Source organism: Papio anubis, chromosome 9 (assembly GCF_008728515.1).
Source record: "Papio anubis isolate 15944 chromosome 9, Panubis1.0, whole genome shotgun sequence".
NCBI lineage: Eukaryota > Metazoa > Chordata > Mammalia > Primates > Cercopithecidae > Papio > Papio anubis.
Window position 1 is genome coordinate 8,335,406 of NC_044984.1, and position 26,055 is coordinate 8,361,460.

At 39.7% G+C, this 26,055-nt stretch overlaps 1 protein-coding gene across 4 annotated transcripts; it reads left to right on the forward strand.

Annotated features, from left to right (window-relative positions):
- The first annotated feature begins 217 nt into the window (after positions 1-217).
- YBX3 (Y-box binding protein 3) lies at positions 218-25,016 on the forward strand. 4 transcript variants are annotated; one of them, XM_003905989.4, is made up of 10 exons: positions 218-810; positions 4,538-4,601; positions 5,566-5,599; positions 8,062-8,151; positions 10,458-10,580; positions 13,966-14,172; positions 19,918-20,015; positions 21,991-22,165; positions 22,750-22,850; positions 24,453-25,016. In XM_003905989.4, exons 1-9 carry the CDS (start codon positions 549-551, stop codon positions 22,813-22,815), a joined length of 1,119 nt encoding a protein of 372 aa, XP_003906038.1. In that variant the 5' UTR covers positions 218-548; the 3' UTR covers positions 22,816-22,850; positions 24,453-25,016. The 4 variants fall into 4 exon arrangements, with proteins under 4 accessions (XP_003906038.1, XP_009178469.1, XP_009178470.1 ...); XM_009180205.3 differs by having other exon boundaries at positions 21,994-22,165; XM_009180206.3 differs by lacking the exon at positions 13,966-14,172.
- The last annotated feature ends 1,039 nt before the right edge of the window (positions 25,017-26,055 follow it).

The following is a 26,055-nucleotide window of genomic DNA, read 5'->3' on the forward strand; positions in this document are numbered from 1 at the left end:
CCTATAGGTCAGCTGCGGGTGTCAAGATGGGTTGAGGGAGGAGAGCCCCTGCATCCCGCTCCAACAAAGGGTCAGCAGCGCGGGCTCCTCGGAACGCTCCAGACGACCACCCAGGCGCCTCGTTCACCCTGGCTTTCCTTGGCTCTGCAACGCGGCCCGCGCGCTCGCGTCCCGGCGGATTGGAGCCATGGAAAGGGCACCGGGCGCCTTTAAATGCTAATGAGAGCCCAGGGCCCGACTCCCAAGCCAAGTTTCCCCACCCTCTCCCCTCGCCCGCCCTTCCCTCCCGGGCCGGTGCGCCGCCTAGAAAAACTTGTGCGGGGCCATTTTTGGGGCAGTAAGATCGAGCGAGGAGCCCAAGAGCGAGCGCGCAGCCCAAAGCTCGAGCCGCCTCCGCCGCGCGACCCCACCTCGGCCGCCGCCGCCTGCGCCGCGAGATCTGCCCCGGCCTCCCCGAGAGCGAGCCCGGGCCGCCGCGACCACCAGCCGCAGTAACCGCCGACCAACCGCCACCGAGGCGCCTGAGCGAGAGCAGAGGAGGAGGAGGCATGAGCGAAGCGGGCGAGGCCACCACCACCACCACCACCACCCTCCCGCAGGCTCCGACGGAGGCGGCCGCCGCGGCTCCCCAGGACCCCGCGCCCAAGAGCCCGGTGGGCAGCGGTGCGCCCCAGGCCGCGGCCCCGGCGCCCGCCGCCCACGTCGCAGGAAACCCGGGTGGGGACGCGGCCCCCGCAGCCACGGGTACCGCGGCCGCCACCTCTTTAGCCACCGCCGCCGGCAGCGAAGACGCGGAGAAAAAAGTTCTCGGTGAGTCAGGCCGGGGAGGGCAGGGGATGCAGTAGTGGGGCGGGCCCGGCCGGCCGCGGAGCACGTGTGGGCAGCTCGCGCTACATCTCCCACCCGGGTTGGAGACGCTGACAGCACGGGGTCCCCGGGGGTCTCCGCGTCCCCAGTTCCGGCTGCCGCTGGCCGCCTCCCTTGCTGGCGCTCCCAGGTGAGCGCGCTGCGCCCTGCGCTCCTCGCCGACGCGTGCACCTACCTTCTGGTTCCGGGCCAGAAAGTTTAGGTCTTAACTTCTGTCTACCAGACGGGCACTGTCGCGGATTGCCGTGGTGGAAAATGCCTGCGTTTGGAGAGGAAAAGAGAGGCGGTCTGGGAGAGGGGACCTTGGGTAGAGATGGATGTGGACGTAGGGGAAGGACGGACACGTGGGCCTGGCACTTTGGGGTCCTTGCTTGGGATCTGGGAAAGGAGAGCATTTCCTTTGGGGAAGAGGAAGGCGCTAGAAGGAAACGGGGAGGGAAAGATAGAAAAGTTTCTTGCCAGAAAGGGTCGGGTGTCTGTCCCTGACGCCCTTCCCACATGGGCATGGGAAAGACGCCATGCTCCTGTCGGCCCCATGCCAGCAAAGAGGTGTTGCAATCGTCTCCGGGAAACTTGGATCTTAGTCCCACGTCCTCCTCCCCCTCTCTGTGCCCACTGCTGCAAACAGCCATTCAGTGTCCACCAATGGCTACACGCTTCCCTCTTCCCGGACTGTGGGAACGCACGTGGTGTAGCAGCTGAAAAAACTTCGTCGGAAGTAGGAGTATGACGTTAGTTCAAAACATTGTTACCTTGGCACTTGTAACCTAGGAAGGGAAACAGGAAGATGAAATGTTCAGATTTGGAGGGGAGCAGTGGATGGAAAGGGTTTCTGTGATGGTTGTTGGTTTAGTCACGTAACTTAAGCGTTCTGTTCTTAAGTAACGCCCTGTGTGAGTTCTTAAACGCTTGCAAAGCAGGTGGGTGGTGAATAACCTCCCTAAAGGGTGTGTGTCCATATCGTTCACTCTTAAACAGGAACACAGGAATGTTAACAGATGGTGTAGGATGCTTCGGAGACATTTTCACTATTTGGGGTGCGGCATGTTTGTCTGATCTCTCTGAGCCCTACTTCCCCTTTGGGAAGAAAGTTGAGGGAACAATGTGAGAAAAGTGTAACACCTTTCAATATTTCCCACCTTGAGAGGACTATTTTCCTCTTTTTTTTCCAGGGCTTTTACTAAGTCCCTACCAAACAACATGGTAATTGTAACCTGTGTAGGTTAAGAAACAAAATAGGCCTCATTTTGCTGGACTAAAAGTTGCTTAAATCTAGTCAGTAGTACATTGTGATGTTGTTTCTAGCAAATATTTATTGGAACACTTTCTGCCAGATGTCTGAGAGAGACAACCTTGTGTTCTCCAAAGCACTGTTAAGATAACATTCTTAATGATACCTTATTTTTGTAGAAAGCTTTTGCGGTTTTTCACTTAATCCTGTACTCTTCTGAGATTGGGAAAGCGGATACTACTATCTTTAAAGATGAAGGGAACAGATAAATGAAGGTTGATTTCCTCAACCAACTGCCTCTGCAGATCCCTGGTGATGAGTCTGATGACTTTTATCTTTCCATTTTTACTGCATCTCTCTAAAAATGAAGGACAGCCCTTTCTACATGACGCCTCAACACTGTTTGTCTCTGTCTAGTGTGTCCTGCCATCCCCTTTTCTTTGCCAAGCAAACACATAGATGCCTAAGATGTGCTAGGCACAGTGCTGACTAAAATGGATATGTTCTAGTATTTGCAAATGGGCCTTAAATTGAGTTTATAGGCACATAGACCAGGAAAAATTGTTTTCACAAGTGCAAAAAAATTTTCCTTCTGATAAATATTATGGAAATCTATGGTGTTCCTCCCCAAACCTTCCCCTTAGTGTATATGTAGTGGGTTTATGGTTTAAAGCAAGAAGTGGGAATGAATTTGATCATATGAAATCCTCGGAGAAGTATTTGTGGAATTACAAAACTTTTTTTTAAACTACATTGGAGAGTAAAAATAACCTACAGCCTGGATTGAGGCTAGCCCTGAGAATTATTTATCATCTTTTCCCTGTATTATTAGTTTTGCCTTTTTAATCAAGATTATTCCATCAACAATGCTAGATATTAAAAAACAGTTCCAGTCTTTATATTTTCCCAGGTAATTAATTTTTTGGGCAAATAAAAAGAGGCACTAAAAGCATGTTATTTGGAATATTGCCTGACTTAAATGCATATGCATGTATCAAAAAACGGGCCTCTTCTGTGTACCTTTGCATCTAAAACATCAACTGTTTTTTTTTTTGTCCTTTGCCTTGCTGCTCCAATTAGAGTGGCCTCAAGCGTAAGATTGCCTGGGTTTGATCTCCCCTTTGGAGAGATGAGAGATCTTTGGAATTGAAGCTGGAGAATGCCTAATCAATGTAGACTGCATAACTTTGGAGATATAAAGACATGTTTTTTGTTTTTGTTTTTCTTTCCCCCCACAAAGAGAGCTAAAGTATTTTCCCAAGTATATCAGTCTAGCAAAATTCAGAACTAACCCTGCCTACAACAGAGCGAGTCCTAATTACTATTTTAGTTTTGAATTTAAAAGTGAAGCCTTATTGTTTATCCTTGGAAATTATAAACTTTGTATTTTATGAAGAGACAGCATGGATTGATGTTAATAATTACTTTCATTCTCTACTGAGCCTTTTTTCTTTATTTTGTCTTTAAGGTAATCTATTATCAGGTTTCCTGTTTCATTAAGTCTCGATAATTGCTTTTTGCACTTACTGAATTTAGACAGGGACATTTCCTAGAAGTACTGAATTTGTCATTCACGATTGATTCCAAAGATCATATATGAAATAGTTGAGATAAATATAAACCTACAAAATACAAGTTACATGAAGTTTTATTTTGTTTAGATTCCTTCTCTTAATTCTGCTAAAACCAGGCATTGTAGAGAAGTGGTCCTGTTCATGAGGTAGAGACAGCGATCACAGTAAAGAGGGGGATTTTACGGAAAATGCTTAAGTTTGATTCGCACAACTGTAGAGAGCAAGGTAAACAGAGAAACAAACCCAAATTCATCATGTGGTTTGAAAAGACCTGTTATATCATGTCTCAGGGTGGTAAGTACCGAACTGGATTGAGACAGAAGCAGTTCTATTATTATTCTTGACTCCTCTGATGGGCTCCCATTTGGCAACTGGACAAGTTGCTTTACGTCTTTCTAGAGTGCCTGTTAACAAGGAGCCACCATGTTTCTCATTCAAGTTTGCCTAATATTTCGAAGTATGAAAGTGATGTATTAAGGTCTTTCACTGTTTTGTGAAAGTAGCCCCTCTTTTGAACTTACAACATTTGTCTAGCTTAAAACTTGTAACATTCTTCTTGAACATTTTTTTTTCCTTCAGTGTTTCTCAATTTTAATGATTACAGAATTGTATAGACATAATCACTGCTTATCTTGTGACTTTCCTGAAAAGTTGAATAAGGAAGAAAGGTTTAGTCTTCTGAAAAGTGTTTCCTTAGACTGTCTTGGCTTGCTCCATTTTCTTTTTCTAATGTATTTTGGAATTAAGCTTTTAATGGTTTCTTTAGGTATGTTTAGGCTTTGTCTAATGTTATCAAGATCTTAGTGATATGAGCTTTATCTTTTTGTAGGTCAGATACTAATTTATCTGCTTAATCCTATTTTAGCCACCAAAGTCCTTGGCACTGTCAAATGGTTCAACGTCAGAAATGGATATGGATTTATAAATCGGTATGTGTGTGTGTATATTTGCATGTTTTAAATTATACTTATATTGTGGCACTAACAGTTATAAATCCCTTATCATACTTCATTAATGGCTTATATAAATTTTTTAGGTTTCTAAGCACTGTAAATATTCTTATTTCTAAGCTACTGGTTGTTAAATATTACTTAAAATACATTTCCAGGACACTAATAAATAACTTATTTCGTAAAGTCTAGTCATTAAGGAAAAAAAGGAGGAGGGGATAAAATCAGAAATGGGAAGGGCCTTAGGATAAATGAGACAATATCCATAATTTCACAGATGGAGAAATGGAGTCTTAGACTGGTTAAGCTGCTTTCCTAAGGTCACCCAACTAGTCAGTACTTGAGCTGGATCTTTAACCCACTTCTGGTCCAGTCCTATGTAGAAACTGTAAACTGTGGCCGCTTTTAACCATACAGGAATGAGAACACAACTACAAGATGTTGGGAGTATTCTGAGGTTTTTACATGATATCGACATTTTCTTGCTTTCCCACCCTTTCTTAAAGTTCCTCCAATTTCTTGTCTCCTTTGGTGGGGTGGGGGTGGGGGACTGTTTTAAGTTTCAGTGTAAGGAGAGCCTAGTTCACAGCTGTGCCCTGTCCTTTTAACTGTCTTGCTTTGCTTTTGCTGGGAGGAAAATCTAAGGCTCTGATTACACACCATGTGATTCAGAAAGAGACAGAGGAAGGGGATGTTTCTGTATGTTGAGTCTATGAGCTTGGATCTAAGCACTGTGGCAATGTGGAGGAAGAAGGTGGGTGGCTTGTGGAGTTAGAAATGTTTAACAAGGATTGATTTTAGGTGTCTGAATTGAGTGTAGAAAATAAGTGAAAATATATGTTGTGTTTTGAGGACTTGGGATTTAAATTCATAACACATAGGTTCTTTTAAGTTTTTCCACATACCTACTACCTTTAATTGTGAGCTTTTTGTCTTTCAACAGAAATGACACCAAAGAAGATGTATTTGTACATCAGGTAAGAGGGATTATAAATACTACATTTGCTATGTGAGGAGGGGTATGTAATCTTCTGTCATCCCTTTCCCAAAAGTAAGTCCTGTGGATTATTATTTTAATCTAAACTCTTTCTGTGAATTATTTTGCAACAAGAGCTCAGTTCCACATTTTAAGATTGGCAAATAATTTCTTCTGTCCTGTCATATTAACTGTTTTCAAATAGTTTTATTTTTGCAGTTTTATAAAGCAATATTTGGTTAGACCACTTTCTAATTTTTAAAGACTTTGAGTCCTTAGGCAAAAAAAAAAGTCTGTTTCCATATTAGCATCCTGTTCTCCTGATGTGGTTCCTCCTTAGTGTTTGCCTGGAGCCAATCTGGCTTCTGCCTGGGTAAGTGTTGGTTAAAGCTCTTCTGTCAAAGCAGCTCTCAATTGAAGTAAATAGCACAGAGAAGCAGATAGTAAGATGAGAAAACTTCCAGTTTCCAGGGTAGCCCTCACTCTTGTTAAATGAGGCATGTTAGGACATATCCAGGTCAAAAGATGCAAATTCCCTTAGATTTGCAGGAAACAGAGGCAATGGGTAAGATATGGAGCTTCTCTGCTATTGGTGCCTCAGTTTTTCTTTGCTTTGATAGCCTAGGATGTTATTTATTTTGTTATTAATATATCCTAGACTTCCTTTATAAAATAGGCTAAGAGAAGGAATACTATCCTTGGTGTTCTTTTTATTTAGTTTTCAGTGAATTGTCTGAAATATGTGTTCTCAGAGGATAACAGTAAGGAAGATATAGCAGCAGGTACTAATGCCAGCCCGTTCTCTTGCAATGCAGAAGTCAAGAATACATCTGATTTTCTGTGTTTTTGTTTCCTTCTGTTTAGGTTTGTGTGTGTATTGGAGTGGCAGTAGGAGTTGGAGATAGTGGTATCTAGCTATGGTTTCTATTGTTTATATTTCTACTTGACTGGATATATCTCAGTTGTACCTAGATAATTTGAGTAGATTTATTTTGTTGAGATACAGTGACTTTTAGGGTCATAATAGAGTTGTTTATAATACTTGGAGGTTTGAGGTTAATAGACCTTTTGGGGTAAGAATGCTGAAGACTGCTAGAGGTAAAGATCCTCAGAAGTTGCTATATTGGTGGCTGGCTTTATTAGCCTGTGAGTATATGACCCGATTCCAGCCCCCGTGAGGTTGTGTGGTGAGTCACCTCAGTGTGTTGAGGCCTGCCCAGTTTAACAGGAAAAAGGGAGAGAGCCGGCAGGGAGGGGCTGTTTTTGGAATGGCTGAATGTTCATGCTGCGTGCGCATATATCCCGTCCTGAACTGCCTTTTTTCCTCTATGGGTGAGGTCTCTGCTCTATTGGCTCACTATTTCTTTTCCCTCCTACTCAGAGTTAGGGGATGGGCTGGATTACACATGCTTAATCGCTTTGTAAAATAAGGTTGACCTAGTTCCATAGAAACTCAAGCCCCTTTAACTGTTTAGAGATACCAGCCAAAGAAATGGAAATGCATTGCAGGAATTATTTTCTGCCTTCATTGATTGAAAAAGAGAGAACAGTACCTATTCATAAGGAGATACTTAGATGTAGATGTTTAATGAAGAATAGCATCTTCACTAACCTTTTAATGTATTATAGGAAACATAGGATTTGTTGACATATGAATTGTGTGATGGGGGAAATGTTGAATAAATATCATATAGGTAGACTACAGGGTTATGAATTCCCTCTCCTCCACTTCCCCAATCATCCCTGGGGCTGTTACTTTTGTGACTTCAGATAAATCACTTTAACTGTTAGCTTCTTGTTAACTCATCTGCAAAATGGGAGGGAGGAGGGGGGAGGCCAGATTATTGCTAATACATTCTGATTCTTGAGACAATTTTGTTTACTCTGTCAGAAATAGTTATCCCCTTGGCATTTTAATTTTTTTTCTTTATCACTGCCTCCTTTCCCCCTCAAGCCTAGCTCACATTTTAAAAACCCCTATTGAAGTGAGTAGTTTCTGTTGTCTACAGGAACCTCTATCCCTAAAATATGTGTTTGTGTGTGTATGTAAGATCTCACAAAAGCATTTTTTTGCCCTTGCTGATGGAGCTACAGCTTCATCTTTGGTTTGAGGTAATTAATACAGCTAATATGATCAGGTGATGAGCCTGGGACAGTAGTGTGTAGTCACTGCACATACTGCAATTATAGGAAAAACATGTTCTGTTTAATCTACCTGTCAAGATGAATAGCACAAATCAAGAAAGTAATGTGGAATATAGTTTTATAGTGGTTTTTTTGTTGTTGTTTTAGAGCTCCAAGTTAGTGGGAGAATGATGGAAAAAAAATAATTGATCAACAGTTTCTTCAGGTTCCTTCTAGTGTACTTGAAAGCAGTGACATCTCTGGCCAGTATTGAAATATACTTTGAATAAAATTTTCTGTTCTCTTTACTTCAAATAAAATTTTCTGTTCTCTTTCCAGACTGCCATCAAGAAGAATAACCCACGGAAATATCTGCGCAGTGTAGGAGATGGAGAAACTGTAGAGTTTGATGTGGTTGAAGGAGAGAAGGTGAGAGGAAATCGTGGTTGGGTATCAAAGTGCTGGCACATAGTTTTGTTGCACAGTAAATTGTCTGTCAGCCCCTTATTAATTGACATGACTTTGGAATTTTTGTACAATAGCAGGAAGTGACTTTTATACAGAATCTTTTTTTTTTAGATGGAGTCTCCCTCTGTTGCCCAGGCTGGAGTGCATTGGCGCGATCTTGGTTCACTGCAGCTTCTGCCATCCAGGTTCAAGTAGCTGGGATTACAGGCACCCACCGCCACGCCCGGCTAATTTTTGTATTTTTAGTAGAGACGGGGTGTCGCCATGTTGGCCAGGCTGGTCTTGAAACTCCTGACTTTAGGTGATCCACCTGTGTCGGCCTCCCAAAGTATTGGGATTACAGGTGTGAGCCACCGCCCCCAGCCAGCAGAAATATTTAAACATTCTGCAATAAAGATACTTTAATTCTTATTTAATAAATGATCGACTCTGATTATGGAAAGAAAAGCTCATTTCTCAATTTAAAAATAACTTTTATTTTTGTACCAAAGGTATGTATTTTGAAATGCAGATTAAAATTTAACTATCTTATTATTACAACTGCTTTGCAGCTGGGCGCGGTGGCCCACACCTGTAATTCCAGCACTTTGGGATGCCGAGGCGGGCGGATCTCCTGGGATCAGGAGTTCGAGACCAGCCTGGCCAACATGGTGAAACCCATCTCTACTAAAATTACAAAAATACCTGATTGTGGTCGCACACCTATAATTCTGGTTACTTAGGAGGCTGAGGCAGGAGAATTGCTTGAACCAAGGAGGTGGAGTCTGTACCTCTGAGACATTGCACTCCAGCCTGGGTGACAGAGCAAGATTCTGTTTCAAAAACTAAAAGAAAAGAAAAAAAAACTGCTTTGGGGCAGAAGATTTCTTTTATCAAAGTAAAGTTTTCAGGCTGACTTGTAAGCACTTCTACCTACAAATAGTACATGGTAAAGTATATTTTAATCTCAATAAAAGGAAATTGAAATTGAATATTAATCATTTTGTTTTCTGTTTGGTTTGGATTTTGGGAAGCTGAAGATATCCTGATAGACCCTAAAATAGTTTTGTTCAGGTGAATTGAATCCAAGAAGTTGAGGGATTATCCTGAAGACTAGCTACAGAAGTTTTTAATACTGTTATATATTTAATTCCATGTCAGTAGTATCCTTTATGCTTTGTGTTTAGTCTATTATAGATATTAGTAAAACAATGTTGAGTTAGATTAAAAACACGCTAAAACTACATGTAGCACAACTGCCATGGCAGGTAGTCGTGGCAGCTGAATTAGAAATTAACTGAATGAATGACAGGTTAACTCCCTGTATGTGTTCCTCCCACGTACACATATACCATTCCATAGTTCATGTTCCTGATGGCTCTCAAACCATTGTGTTTTAAAAGAAAACACTTCATTTCATTTGATGCAGAAATTTAAGTGATTATCTTTACCAGTGTGATCTCCGGGGTATCTTGTAAGTCTTTCAGATTTCCAGGTCACTCACCGGCACATGCCGGTCTGTGAGGATCTCTGATATCCCGTCCAATTTTTAAAAAACTGTTTTGGGTTGATTTTTCTTCTGTATGTTTTCAGAACGTGGGGTTTTACAAATTGATGTAGGGTGTGAAATACATTCTCAGAGATCTTCTTGGTCTACATTTTTTTTTACATTTTTGAAACATTATCCATTTGTCCATATGAGAATAAGAATTCTAAATCTGTTTCAAGGATAGTCTAAAGAAGGAAAGTGTAAAGAAGGACTACATGTGTGGAGAATGTTATTCATCAAAGACCCTTCTTGTTGCTGCCAAAATGGGAGAAGTTTCACTCAGTACCTTTGTGCTGGACAGAGAATCACGTGAGCCCATGAATAGGGATTCTCTTGGTACCTCCTAGACTAACATAGGTTTCAACACATTCTAGGAAAGTAACAGTATCTCAGATATTTCCCATTGAGGAATAGTCTTCCTGGTCTAGCATTACTTCTACTTTGACAGTTGTATATTTGCTAGTTTATGTTCTTTAAAGAGGTTACACGTTGCTTTTGCGATTGGCATAACTAGGCAAGAAAGCAAAGCTCAGGTTGTGGGAGCACACAAGTCATGCATGTTTAAATCAGGTTGTGAAGTGCCTTGCTCACTTTGTTTAAAACCTCGATCTGTTTTTAAACTCACAGTGTGAATTCTTAGTATGTTCTGCCAGTCTTACACTCTTGCAGTCCAGGGCTGTTTTGTGAGTTAGCTTATGTTCTTTTTGATTTTGAGGCCATCTTTTTCTTTTCTTCTCAGGGTGCAGAAGCTGCCAATGTGACTGGCCCGGATGGAGTTCCTGTGGAAGGGAGTCGTTACGCTGCTGATCGGCGCCGTTACAGACGTGGCTACTATGGAAGGCGCCGTGGCCCTCCCCGGAATGTACGTTGCTTCTGTTACTTACCAGTGATTGAGAAATTCTTCCTGCATGGAATTAAGTGTATGTACTTGGAGCAGATAAACGCCTTGTCTTCTCCTGGAGACAAATGATTTAAGTGATTTTTATTTTTTCTTTAGAGGAAATTTTTATCTTATTTTTTAAAATGTTTATTATTTATTTCCATAGGTTTTTGGGAAACCGGTGGTGATTAGTTACATGAATAAGTTCTTTAGTGGTGATTTCTGAGATTTTGGTGCACCCATCACTGGAGCAGTATACACGGTACTCTAAAGGGGAAATTTTAGTGCTCAAAATTTTTAAAGAGCTACTGGTCTCATTAGAAACTTGCCATTCAGAAGTTGTATCAGTCAGGATATATTTGGCTACAAGTAATAGACATTTAATTATCTTGGAACAGGAAGACTTAAGGGAGACAGTGCTGAGGTTTTAACAAGGTTTCTCTTCATTTGGCTCTTTTTTCTGGCCAGAACCTAGTCACACATTCACTGGCAAAGAGGAATGCAATTTCCATCATTGACTTAACCTTGTTGTTCATTCCTTGGTGCCGACACTGTTGACCTCTAAGAAAATAAAAATTTCGGGGCCGGGCGCGGTGGCTCAAGCCTGTAATCCCAGCACTTTGGGAGGCCGAGACGGGCGGATCACGAGGTCAGGAGATCGAGACCATCCTGGCTAACACGTTGAAACCCCGTCTCTACTAAAAAATACAAAAAACTAGCCGGGCGCGGTGGCGGGCGCCTGTAGTCCCAGCTACTCGGGAGACTGAGGCAGGAGAATGGCATGAACCCGGGAGGCGGAGCTTGCAGTGAGCTGAGATCCGGCCACTGCACTCCAGCCTGGGCGGCAGAGTGAGACTCTGTCTCAAAAAAAAAAAAAAAAAAGAAAATAAGAAAATAAAAATTTCATTGGTGAAAGAATGGGAAATAACTTGTGAATAGGCAATAAAAGTGCAGGCCAGGGAACTATTAACTAATTTGCCTTGGTTAAGAGGCTGTTTTATTTAGCATAGCATTTTTTCATTATTTCAAAGGAAAGAAGCAATAAGTGATTCTGTGGATTTTTAGTTCTTTAAATTGGTTTCAATGCAGGGGAAAGAGTGTGTAAGCAAATCTGGCTGGAGCTTTCTTGGGAGGCTCAGTTTATAGGAGTATTCTCAAGGCACCCAAAATGGACCCGGTATATTTGTGGTCATGAGGAACTTACTAGATTTGAATCAGTTCTTGGTGTTTCTAGAATTAGAACCAGGTACTGGCACATGGAAGAAAACTCCGAATGTTTGTCAGCACAGGATTGTGACTACCTATCTCATCCAAAGAAAAACGCAACAGAATTAAATATCTGCAGATTGAGAATGACCTATCTTTATGTTTTGATAGATTTACATCTTTCTGTTTACCTAACTACTTTTCCTCTTTTCTCTACCATCATCACACCCTGCCCAAATTAATTCTGTCAGATTCCTTAGGACTTCTCACTTGTTTCTTTGTTTTTGCTTATCTTATTTGATTTTTAATAAGCTATGAGGGGGTAGCTAGGAAAGAGCTGCTATAGCGTTTCCTACATGTTCTCTTTCAAGTTCATCAGAGTCACAGAGCTCTAACTGTGATTATTTTGACTCCTAGGTTAATTCAAAAGTAAAAGTGGTAGAAAAACATTCAGTGAAAAATTTTTCTTAAAGACTTCCCCTCCAAAACCTGAAAATTCTAAAGTTATGCATATAAAAGATATTTAGAAACAAAATTGTTAAAACACTTAAGAAACAAAATTATTAAAACTCATAAGTGTAGACATAAATGAGTTTTTTTGTCGTAATGTCTAAGTCCCAACAATTTGTTCAGTATCTCTCAAAAGAGCATGTTCAGCAGTGCTGGTGCCATTATTATGCTTTGTAAAACTCTTAAAGATTTGATTGTGTGAAATGCAAAAGAGAAAGATAAGCCTAAGAAGAAAAACAGTTTATGTTGTCTCACACTTAGTATTTTGGTAAGCATTTTCTGTGCAAATAAACATTTACATAATTGTGAATCTCATCTTTGGTAGAGGTTTTATGAAGAGTAGAAAGGCTTGTTTTTTTTGAAGTTACACTAGTTGAGGGTTTTTTGGAGGGGGAGTTTGGTTGCACATGTGGACTTGTTCTGGAAGGGTCCAAAGCTTAAATACACTCCTGTAAAAAAAGTAATGGGTCATTATTTTGCTTTTTTTATTTATTCATTTTAAAATCTAGTTACTTCCCATTAAAGACAATTGCACATCCCCTTTAAAGTCAGACATGAAATCACATAGTCTTTGTAGGATGTTTGGTTTTTTAAAATGTAAAATAGTAATATATGATATAATTTAGAGGAAAAATATAAAATGAATCAGTAATTTCCTTTGTTAATAAGTTCTGTATTTAGAAACCTCCAGTATTAGGGCTTATTACCATCAGAGTATGGTTAAAGGTTTACTCTTAAACATATAAAGGGAGTCATGCCATAGGTCAGTGGTTCTCAAACTTCTTGGATTTGGGATCTGTTTATATGCTTACATGTTATTGAGGATCCTAGAGCTTTTGTCAATGTGTATTTATATTAATATTATATTAGAAAGTAAAATTTAAAGTATTTATTTAAAGTAACTATATGTTCATGAAAATAACAGTATTTATGGAAAAAACTATTTAAATTGAAAAGAGTGGTATTGCTTTATACTTTTGCAGATCTCTGATGTATGGTTTAATAGAAGATAGCTGGATTCTCACATCTGTTTCTGCATTCAGTCTGCTGAGAGACCACATGTCATTGTAGCCCTTGGGAGACCATATACTTCTGAGAGAATGCCTGGGAAAGGCAAATAGCATCTTAGTAATATTATGGCAATAGTTTGACCTCGCTGACCCCCTGGAAGTTTTCAGAGATCCCATCCACACTTTACAGACTGTTGTAGGAAGAATACCACTTGGGTCAAATATGTTGGTAACATCATAAAATATTCTTTTTTGGCTTTTCCCTGACATTGCCTCAGTGGATGGTAAATCCTGGGAGACACGCATTTGATGGAGCTAAACATTATAAGCTTTGCAGATACTCTTCGGGTGGTTGGTTAGCTGATACCAGTTCTAATTAGATTAATATTAAATTGATTGTAGATTGATTGCTCTTGCTTTTCTGCTTCTTGGTATTTTATCTGCACAGATCTACTCTAATCTTAATGTAGTTTATCCCAGGAAATCACATGATAATCTGGGTTAAATGCATTTTGTCTGTATAATGGAAAGGATTATTGCTTTGGGGAGATTTTCTTTTGGTGATACTCATCCTAAATGGTGTTCTTTGGTTCTTTCCTTGCTAAAACTTCTTCTGAATCTCTGTTTCTTTGCTTCGCTAGTACGCTGGGGAGGAGGAGGAGGAAGGGAGCGGCAGCAGTGAAGGATTTGACCCCCCTGCCACTGATAGGCAGTTCTCTGGGGCCCGGAATCAGCTGCGCCGCCCCCAATATCGCCCTCAGTACCGGCAGCGGCGGTTCCCGCCTTACCACGTGGGACAGACCTTTGACCGTCGCTCACGGGTCTTACCCCATCCCAACAGAATACAGGTAAAATTGCAACTGAGACTTCTCTTCAGCAATCCTCACCCTTCCGTCCTTCTCTGCCTCCTCTTCCTCCTCCTCCTCCAACACCAGCTGCAGAAACCTTGCTTATGGCTTCCTGATGCTACAAAAGCTTGAGGCAAGGCCTTCAGTCTGCTTTTTCAAAGCAGTCATTCCGGTAACATTTCTAAAAGCAAAACCACGTGTTCCATGCCTATAATAGGGAACCCTCGTGGCTAAAGTTTCTAGTTGATAGAAGAATGAAAAAATAATTAAGGTAACAAGACAGGTGGAGCGTGTAAGAGCTTGGACTCTGAAGTCAGGCTTAATTTGAATCCTGTTTCTGCTACTTACTTGTGAGCTTTTGAGTAAACCAAGTTTTAGATTAAGTTCATCCATTAAATAGGGGCATTAAATGCCTGCACCATAGCGTTGTGATGGTTAAATATAAAGGATTTAGCAAAAGATGCCTGCAGCATAAATAACGTTTTTAAAGTATTAGATTTAAATGAGGTACTGCTGATTTTTAAAGGCAACCTATCACAACGGAGGTTGTTGATTATTGATTCTGCTTTTTTACTGCAAAATATTAGTGCAGCTGCTGTGAGTTTGTTTTGTGCTTAATAAACTTTACATCAACTTTGCAGTTCCTGGGGAACTTGGAAAACTAGGGATAGGTCATCATTTTTGTTATCACTAGCCACAACTTTTTTCTCCTTAGTGTCCTTGGGGTTTCTTTTTTTCCCCCCCACTAGATGTTTTGACTGAACATTATGTTCAGTCTGTTCTTTGCTACCCTTCTCCTGTCCCATCATGCATGACTGTGTTCTTTCTTGTTTTTTTCCTTCTACTCTTCAACAGCTGCCCCTGACAAATGTGCTAAAAATAACAAGTAGACTTACATATATGGAGAGATTGGGTACATGAGACATAGTAGCTTTAGGGCAGCACTCGGGGCTTCTAGGAAACAAGGACAGGAAAAGTCAGTGAGATTGTAATATGCACTTATTTTTTGTGTCTTAATAGTGCTTTCCTGAAATATTCCTCCTTGGTGTTTGGCGTATACAACATATGTGATGTTTGCTGAAAGCGTGGTGGTTCTTTTTCTTGAAATAAAATGTATTTCACCTTAGGAATTGAAGTTTCAGAGCAAAGTCATTCCTTAGTGCCACGTAAAACATGATGTGCAGAAGCTAATCGAAAGCTCCTTTTGAACATGTACACTTATTCCCGTAACCTAACTACATTTAGTTGTGGACTGAATGACTGACTTTCCTACCTATTCCATGTCAGAAGTAAAAGTTGTCTTGATCCTTTAAACAGTATTTTTTAATAATCTGTATAATATCTACTAGTTCCCTGACTAAGTAGTCTGATTGAGCCAGTCAAGATCATCAAAAGAAAATTCCTAAAGCTCTCATCCATATAACTAAGCTACTTCAAAGTTGTCAGTGTGATGTCTTAAAAATATATAGATGGATCTCTAGGATGGTAAAATTACTGAGATCAAATAGAAAAGTCTTTGCCAACATTTTCTATTAAACAGTGCTATGAAATGTATTGGGCATAATAGAAAAAAATAGGAATATATAGAATAGGCCTGTGGTATTTGCCTTATGCAAGGACATAATATAGCATGATTTATTAGTGACTGAATGACTTCCATTTTTAAAGAAAATAGTTTTGTAGATTTGAAAATTAAGTAGAATCGTTCACTGAGCTACTAGGTACTTGTTGTCTTTGAGAAAATAATTATATGATGGAGGGAAGGGAGCAACATTGTGGCATCTACCAAGTGACAGATATTTGGAATCGGTTCTTTAGTTCTCTCTATAGCCTGAGGGAAACAGTGGTTTCCATATTTTTTGTTGTCACAAATGAAGGAATTTGATTATTTTTAAAAATCAACAACTTTTATTTTACATGGACAAGAAGTGGTAGAACTTAATTTTAATTCATTTTGTTCATGTCACCCAGTCTTTCTGCCAGACTCTCATCCTTTATACACCTTAATTGCTGTTTCTGTCAGTCTTTTTTTGTGACTCTCAGTTTCTGAGGAAGAAATGGCCGAGCTTACTTAGGAAACTAAAGAGAGGCTCATGTGATGGGGATGATGTGAGTGAAGCCGGGGAGGGTATGAGGTGAGATCTCAGGGGAGGTCAGTCATGCTGGTAGACCACTGTAAAGACTTGACCTACTGTAAATGTGATGAGAAGCCAGTAAAGGGATCTCAATAGTAAAGAAACATTTAAGAGATTATTGGACTGTTTTGTTGGGACTAGACCACAGAAGGCAAGAGTTAAAAGGAGGGAGAACAGCTGCTGTAATCTTCTCAGTAGAGAGATGAACATGGGCTGTTTTAGAGAAGCTGTCAGTGCAAGGTCTCATTAAATGGTTAGATTTGGAAGATGTTTTAAGCATACAGAGGTGTCGTCATTTCATGATGGATTGAATGAGGAGTATGAGGAATGGCAATGTATTGTATGAGGAGTAAATAATACCTCTGTAGTTTTGATTTAAACAAATATGGGATATTGAAGAAGATTGGGTTTGGAGGGAAAATTCTTTGGAGGTCTTTTTCTCCTATTAAATTCACCTACAAGTGGAGGTGTTAAGTAGGCAGAAAAAATAAAGTAGAGGGAGGAGGTAGGAAGTGGCTAGAGGATGGAAGGTGTAGCCTTAGATACAGTGGTTGCCAGCGTTTTGGGGAGTTCGTTAAGTTGTAGTTGAGAAGAGACCTAAATGGAGCAAGGGATCAAGTCCATCAGGTCCCAGGAAAAGCATGAATGGGAGTCTGAAAGGGAGAAATGGGATTGTAAATAATGATTTGGAGTTATTTTTTTATTTCTTTTTATTTATTTATGTATTTTTTTGAGATAGAGTCTTGCTCTGTCACCCAGGCTGGAGTGCAGTGGCGTGATCTCACCTCACTGCAAGCTCCGCCTCCCAGGTTCACGCCATTCTCCTGCCTCAGCCTCCTGAGTAGCTGGGACTACAGGCACCCGCCACCACACCTGGCTAATTTTTTTTTTTTTTTTTTTTTTTTGTATTTTTAGTAGAGATGGGGTTTCACTGTGTTCGCCTGGATGGTTTCAATCTCCTGACTTTGTGATCCGCCCGCCTCAGCCTCCCAAAATGCTGGGATTACAGGCGTGAGCCACCGCGCCTGGCCGATTTGGAGTTATAAAACAGGATATTTAAAGACATAGGGGCAGGATGAGATTAACTATAAGGTGAGTGTAGGTGGAAATAGGATTCCAGCATCAAGTTCTGGGACACAACAACAATTAAAGATTAGAAAGATGAGGATTGTCTAGCAAAGGACAATGAGAAGGAGCAGCCAAGGAGAACGTATCTCAAGAATGAAATGTGTTAAATGCTTGTTGATAAGTAGAGGAGATTAAGCTGAGAACTGATTATTAGATTTGGTAACTTGGAGGTTAGTGGTTTGGTGAAGACAAAAGTTTAAATAGAATAAACTTAAGAAACAGCAAAGGGTGGGAAGAGGAGACATATCCCCCATTGAGGTTTCTGTAGTGGTGGTCATGGTGTTTGGTTTTTCTTTAGTATGTATGTCTATAAAGAAATGGGGTAGTAGCTAGAAGAAGATACGAGAGCAGAGCAAGATGTTTGCGTGATTTGATTTGCTTTTTACAATGCAGAGTTGCCCCAGTCTCTCCCTTACCCCTTATCTCACCAACAACTTATAAAGCCATTAGATGGGCAGATCAAGGTAGGCATGTGTGTTTGCCATACACGCACATACATACACATACACAGACACACATATATATGTAACATTGTGTGTATATGTGTTCCATAGTTCTGTCTATTAAGTTCCTGAAAGCAGTGATACCTTAGTAACAGCATTGAGCATACCTGTCCCCCAATTTTTTGTTTTTAAATAACATTCTCAAACAAAAAGAATTCCCTTTGGAGAAACGGCTGATTTCAGAGCTGGGACAGAGAAAGTACAATATGAGCCTGGAACATCATGTTGTGCCAGAAAGGGAAGAAGTACTCCAAGAATGTTGGAAACATGTCAAAAGGATATGAGCCAGCTTGAAGGGGTTCCCGTTGGCCAGTAATGATAGTAACAGATTACAACTCATTGAATAAAATAGAAAACCATGAGTCCATAAAAATATAAATAAATAAACCAATATATTGAAAAATATGATAAGGAATAGTATATTTACACACTTTGTAAGTACTTCCTCACAAAGGACTCATTAATTACAAAGAAGGAAAGAGTCAACTTACAGAGGAGGACCCTGGTGGCAGGTAACCACCTTAACCACTTATCAAAGTGAACGTTGTCAGTAATGGCACAAATTGGAACTATATGCCACCTCACAGGATGCAGTGAGGAGAATGCAGTGTCACTTTTTCTGGGGATGCAGAAACAAAATCTAATCATTAGTGAACACTAAATAACCTAAGTTGAGGGATATTTTACAAAATAACTGGTCTGTCATCTTTAAAAAAGCATCAAGGTCATGAAAACCAACGTGGTGGCTCATGCCTCTAATCCCAGCACTTTGAAAGGCCGAGCCGGGTGGATCACGAGGTCAAGAGATTGAGATCATCCTGGCGGACATGGTGAAACCCCATCTGTACTAAAAATACAAAACATTAGCTGGGCATGGTGACACACACCTGTAGTCCCAGCTACTTGGGAGGCTGAGGCAGGAGAATCACTTGAACCAGGGAGGCGGAGGTTGCAGTGAGCTAAGATCACGCCACTGCACTCCAGCCTGGTGACAGAGCGAGACTCCATCTCAAATAAATAAATAAATAATTGCTCCAAACAAAAAGATATAACTTACTTCCGTGCATAATTCTAAATGGTGTTTTTGCTATAAAGGGCATCATTGGGACAAATGGTGAAACTCGAATGGGATCTGAGAATTACATGTAACTTTTCTGTAACTTTGTGCTTATTTCAAACTTTTAAGAAACTGAAAAGTATGGGTGCTATTTCACTGGGTATATATGCTTGGATGGAAATGATAGAAAAGGCAAAAATATGTAGTGAAGAATAGAGTTAACATGCTGTATCTACTTGATGAGAATAGAGAGGCTGTTGGTTTCAAATATGAGCTTGGATCACTTATCCAGGGTAATGGGAGACAAGAACATTCTAATGTAAATACAGGGAGCTTGGTAGATTTGCTAGTGAGAATGTGGAAACTGTCTTCTGACTGTGTCTCTTTTCTTGACGAAATATGAAGGACAGTATTTGGCTCCTAGGAGGCGGAAGGGATGTTTTGAGATAAGAAAATAAAGTTAAGCTATGGCTTGTATGGTAAAGAATTGCAGGCATTGTTGGTGGGTTTTTGTTTGTTTGTTTTTTAAGTTGTTCTTTCTTCCCCCTGGAAGTAGTACAATAAGTTAATTTTATTCCACTGGCTTAAAGTAACTTTGTTGTAAAGAAAAATAAAAGAGTATTTTATTTAAAGAGATGAATGAGATGTATCCGATTTCAAAATGTTAAATTGATGCACGAAATTAAAGTGAGGTGCTCTGGGATTAAGCAAATGACTGTTCTAGTCAGACTAGGTTTGTCTTCCTTTTCAGTCGTTCACAAAGATTTACTCATAAATAGTTTGTGTTACTGCTGAGAGTGCCTAGCTTTGTAATGAAGCATTTTATTTTTTACTTCTCAAAACTGTTCTGAACATAGCTGTATGCACTGTATCTTATCCCCTGTGCTGTGACACTCACTGTCAGCTCTCATTGCCTCCCCAGGCTGGTGAGATTGGAGAGATGAAGGATGGAGTCCCAGAGGGAACACAACTTCAGGGACCGGTTCATCGAAATCCAACTTACCGCCCAAGGTACCGTAGGTATGTGGCATTTTCCACTAATGGCCCATTAAAGGACTTGTGTGCACAGTGGTAGAATGAGGACCGTGTGGTTCTGTTTTAATGGATTCATTGTATATCTAGAACATGTGAATGCTTTGATTGCATGCCAGAGTTTTCAGGTGGTGGTGTGACACTTCCCCCCTACTTAATACTAGATTTTTTAGTTATCTCTGCGCCAAAGCATCATTTTGTATTCTGGAACTATAATATGATGTAAATTAATACTTAATTTTTATCAAAATATATCAGATAAATTATTGGTGGGCAATTCTGTGGTAATGCTGCAAATGGAGGAAGAATTGAGTGTCAGAGGGTGTTTGGGATACTGAATATTGCTCCTTGAGGCAGTCCAGTAGAGGGTTTAAATCAGGGTATAATCGGATCACCTGAATTTATCTTCCTACTCTACAATTCATTAGATGGATGTTCTTGGACTGCATTGCAGCCTGCACAACAGTGTGAGACCCTGTCTGAAAACAGAGGTATTCTGTAGTTGGGGATTAAAGGTACTAATGCAGCTAAGATAATTAGTGTGGTACCTGATAAAGACCTCAATATGTATTAGATATTATTACCACCATTGAGGTTAATATTAGTGAATGCTGGGTTATTGTATTTGTGCTTTATTCCTTTTGAAGACTGAGTTGGGCTAGACTCCCTCCCTAAGATCCCTTTGAAGCTTTTTATACTATAAGCCTGCCCATTCTTTTATCTTACCCTTTGTGGTAAGTGGGAAAACTACAACTTCCTTCCTGAATGGTGTTTATGCTACCTTGAAATGTGTCAATATGGGTTTATTAAAGGGAGAAAAAGTATATTATACTGGGAAAGGATTCTACCAATGTAATTGTAAAAGGATTGTATCCTTTTTCTTCACAAGGTTCCCTCCAGTTTTAGGCATAATCACGAATGATTAAGTACTAAGGACTTTCAAATAAAAGAGATGGCATAGAAATGTCTTATTGGAACAAAAAGGACGCAGCAGCGTGTGTGAGGTTCAGCTTCGTCAGCCCCTGGCTATGTGATCTTGGAAAGTCATAGTTGACCTTTTTTAACCTATAAAAGCAGCACTTTTATACAGCTCAACCGTACACTTTATCGTCTAAACCTCTTGGTTTTCTCATTATAAATCTCATCCACAGAATTACCATTCAAATTAAATATTTAATTTGAAAACCGACTAGCACAGACTCTGACACGTAATATTGTTTCTTTTCATGTTTAATTCCCTTAGTCTCTACTAAATTCTATTCATGGAAGGCAGATGCCAGACTACTCTTCTTCTCTTTTTTAATTTTCCTATTCTTAGTGCTTATCAAAGGGTCTGATAGGAACAGAGTATGTGTTCAGTATGTGTATGTGCACTGCAAATAGGTATTCAAATGATGGAAAATTAAGTGTTTTTTTGTTTTGTTTTGTTTTGTTTTTATTTCATGAAACCTCGATTCCTTTTGCTGCACTGGCCTGTGAATAATTCTAGCAATAAGTACTGATCACTTGACTTTTTTTGTTTGTTTGTTTGTTTTGTTTATTTTGTTTTTTTGAGATGGAGTCTCCGTCTGTCGCCGAGGCTCCAGTGCAGTGCCACAGTCTCTGGTTGCTGCAACCTCTGCTTCATGGATTCAAGCAATTCTCTTGCCTCAGCCTCCCAAGTAGCTGGGATTATAGGCACGTGCCACCACACCTGGCTAATTTTTATATTTTTAGCAGAGATGGAGTTTCACCATGTTGGCCAGGCTGGTCTCAAACTCCTGACCTCAAGTGATCCGCCTGCCTCAACCTCCCAAAGTACTGGGATTACAGGGGTGAGCCACCACGCCTGGTCCTGATCACCTGACTTCTTAATTTTTAAAAATAAATAAAACCTTATTTTCTGGAGAAGCCCTGTCCCATTGGCACTTGTTCTATTTTGTTCTATTGGCACTTGTTCTCTTTTGTCCTGTGTTCCCTCCAGCAGAGGACCTCCTCGCCCACGACCTGCCCCAGCAGTTGGAGAGGCTGAAGATAAAGAAAATCAGCAAGCCTCCAGTGGTCCAAACCAGCCGTCAGTTCGCCGTGGATACCGGCGTCCCTACAATTACCGGCGTCGCCCGCGTCTTCCTAACGCTCCTTCACAAGATGGCAAAGAGGTCAATCCAGTCAGGGTGGATTGTCTTTAATCATGTCAAACTAGCATTCTAAGAGTGGTTTTATCACATGATAACTTGACACTTAACAAATACAAAAACATTTTGCTCAAGATCTGTATATATAGGGTGTGCCTTACACATAACACAGACCAAATATTTGAATCCAGTTAACATTCTCTGAAAGAATGACCCATACTAATGGGGATTCAGAGCTCATACATTTAGGGCTCTTCAAATAAGAGAGGCATTAATCGAGAGGAAGCTGCCTCTAAGCACGAGTTGAAAGCAGTTGTATGTCACAGACTTCATGGAGAGTAGCGGTATTTAGTTTGCCGTTTGTAAGCTGTTCTTCTATGGTACTAATTTTGTTTTGTTTTTTGTTTTTGTGGGGTTTTGGTTTTGTTTTGTTTTGGTAGAAATGCCAGGGACTGAATATGGTACTAATTTGTGACTCATACATAAGAGTAATTTTTTGCATGCTAATTTTCCTTTACAGGAAAATTCAAACTTTGAAGAACTTTCAGTCTTGAACTTTCCACTGTCATGTGACTTTATCTGATTTATGGCTTTGTTTTGCATTTTAGGCCAAGGCAGGTGAAGCACCAACTGAGAACCCCGCTCCACCCACCCAGCAGAGCAGTGCTGAGTAACACCAGGCTCCCCAGGCACCTTCACCATCGGCAGGGTAAGCGCTGGGGCAGCCCAGTCTTGAGTTGGTATTTTCTGTTTAGTATTACTGGTTTCTCAACAAGAGTGCAAATTAGTCTAAACTAGTTCTGCAGTTCATCTGTGCCAACTCTTTGTCTCTGTTGGGATTCTGTGGCAAGAGTGATTTGGTGGTTAAATATTTCTGGGATTGACCTCATTTTGATAAGCTTTGGTGAGGGTATAAGCATTCAGACGGAGTTGATGATACTCAACTTCTTTTTTCTAGACAGGCAGTTTTTTAACTGCCAGTACCACTTAGGAAAACTGATGCTGAAAGTTGCTAACAAAGGCCTGGTTTTAGTAATCAGAAACAGTTTCAGAACCTGTTAAGTAATCAGAAACAGTAGAATAAACTAAAGGGTTTTTTTTTCCTTCCCTTTTCGTTTGATAATCAACTTTATTTATTTTGAGGCGGTGCAGCATAATGTATAAGAGCCAAGGTTTTTCTATCCAATGCAGGCTCTACTGCACCTCTCATTTGCTGGGTGATCTTGAGCAGTTTATCCTCTGTCTCAGTACTGTCTGCTACTGGTAAGAATTAGGATACTAATTATATTTACTAGGGTTGTTGCAGGGATTATTAAGTGAAATAACAGGAAGTGTTTACAATAGGATATGGTAAAGAATAACCTCTCATAAAAGGATAGCTTGTTATTTTCTTGTCATTTTCTACTTTTTTCTGTCTTTTAAAGATCTTGGACATTTTATTTACATAGAAAGGATTTTAGCTAGAAAGATCAACTCAATTATAAGTTCTGGGCTTTTTTTTTTCCCTCCTATAACCCTTTTAACTGAGACTTTAGTTCTTATACTTCTTGGTTATCACCCTTTCCATTAGCTTTTAGTTAAGAGAGAAGTTGTAAACTCGGTGTCAATGCTGTTTTTCAAAAATTGTTAACATTTCATAAATGAAGTTTTGGGATTATTATAAGTTCTTGTGTCTTAAGGCCATCTGCTTTTATATCCAATGATGTGGGATTTTAATCAGCCTTTGATTAGGTAGGCATTTGCTATGAGGGCAATATTCTGTTTTATCTTGGGTAGCATGGACAGTCTGTCACAGAAATAAGTTCCCTATTCAAACTTGGAATTAACTGATTTAGAGTAGCATATTAATCATAAAAGTGATCATAACCTTTTATGGAGTACCATTATTTCTAGGTATTGTTTCTAAGGAAATAATTTTAAATATTAGGAAAAAATATTTTTACAATTTAGTCTGTCTGACATTTGGTAAGTAGCTAACTAATTGTGGTATTTTCATATTAGGAGATAGGGTGCAGCCACTAAAATGATTTTGAATATTGTTCATTAGTAATGGTAATTTTCATTTATACAATTTTATAAAATTTTCGCTATTATGTACTGACTTCTGGTTTATAAAAATACTTTATTAAAAAGCGAGAGTTTCCATTTAATTAACATATTGCTTACAGATCTATACAAGATGTGTTTGTATTTAGAGCATTTGAAGTACTCTTTTTCTAATTATATGAAAAGCAGATAATTTCTGCCTTTTTATTCTTTTACTCATGATTACTTTGTCGTTCTTTGTAAGTTTGATTTTAATTTTTCCCAGGTGACCTAAAGAATTAGTGACCATTCAGAAATAAAGCAAAAAGCAGGCCACAACCTTACCAACACCAAAGAAACATTCAAGCAATAAAGTGGAAGACAAACCAAGATTTGGACATTGGAATGTTTACTGTTATTCTTTAAGAAACAACTACAAAAAGAAAATGTCAACAAATTTTTCCAGCAAGCTGAGAACCTGGGAATTCCTGCACAGAAGACAAGAGAGCAGCCTCCCCAGTTTCAGCGACCGCTAGGTTTATATTTTTTTTCCTGGTTTTTACTGTTTTGGTAATATATATATTGAAGAAATATTAATACCGCATGGGGAGAACCCCAACCAAAGAAATCTGAAATATATAGTAAATGCTTTTTTTTCCGTTTTTGTTCATTTTGGATGCTGGTGCTAAACCTCCAAGTGTCATGATTTAAAAAAAAAAAATTTATGTCCTTCTTATTTATTTCTAGGATGAGGGGAGGATAACATTTTTGCTTTCTTATGTGACTCTCTTTGAAAATGTGCAGTAAGAAGTTCCTCAAAAATAAAATTTTTACCCTTCAAAGGACAAAATGTTTAATAGGAGTGTATTTTTGCCGACCTTAGCCTGTGTTTGTCTTCTCCACCACTTCTTTTACTTGACTTGATTAGTGGCAAATTCAAAGCCAAATGTAAATTAAATTAATGCTGTTTCACAAATTTAGGCATATAAGCTTCAGATGATAAAAAATTGGATTCCTGTTGAAATGTACAGCTGGAAATTCACAAGTTCATGTCTGAGGTCAGTAGTAGGCATGAATTATTTGGTACTGTCTCTTTGAGTAATCTTCATTCAGTGGGGTGACAAGGATATACAAGGCAGCTCTTGCCTTTTTGGGTTCATTCACATTTCTCCCCCACTCCCAGCCATGGTGCCCCTAAGTTGAGAAAAACTATAGCAGCTGTCAGTGCTATATAGTTATTTTTCAGATCTGCTGCAACAGTACATATTGAGTCTAGGTTTGTGGTAAACATTATTCTAGTGGCTGGGACGGAACAAACCAACAAAATACCATTGTTTCAATGACCAGGCACATATAGAAAATAAACAAATATGGAATTTAATTCAGATGGCAATAAGTGCTGTTAAGAAACAGAAGACATGGTAGGAGGATAGGGACTGGCATAATTATATGGGTATGTTGATTTTAAATAGTGGGGAGGGTCTCCTATTTAAATGGAGTCCTAAGGTGAGGGGTCATTAAACATTTGAGTATCTGCAGGGAAGAACACTGCAGGTGGAGGAGGCATTGTTTGCCTAATAAATGGCAAGCAGGTGAATGTGAACTGTTCAAGAACCTTGTATTATCTTGAAGTTAAAAGGGTTGGTAAAAATTGGTAATAGGCCAAAGCAAAAAAAATCAACTATATAAAAAAGTATTCTATTAAAAAAGTCTCCCATCTTGGTTCCAGTTTCCTCCAGGCAACCAGTTAGCATATCTTAAAAATACATCCATTTCACATATTTCATGTGTGTGAGTCCGTGTGTGTGTATGTGTGTGTGTGATTGGCAGACTAATGCAAATTTGAGAAGAGGAAATGAGCTTAAATTGTGCTTATGTTAACAACTTAA

What these genes read in the sequence shown, in the direction of transcription:
- YBX3 (XM_003905989.4), top strand. Translation starts at nt 549, where the DNA reads ATGAGCGAAGCGGGCGAGGCCACCACCACCACCACCACCACCCTCCCG. An exon ending in AAGATGTATTTGTACATCAG is followed by an intron (nt 5,600 to 8,061) that starts GTAAGAGGGATT and finishes TTCTCTTTCCAG; the next exon opens with ACTGCCATCAAGAAGAATAA. An exon ending in TACCGCCCAAGGTACCGTAG is followed by an intron (nt 20,016 to 21,990) that starts GTATGTGGCATT and finishes TGTTCCCTCCAG; the next exon opens with CAGAGGACCTCCTCGCCCAC.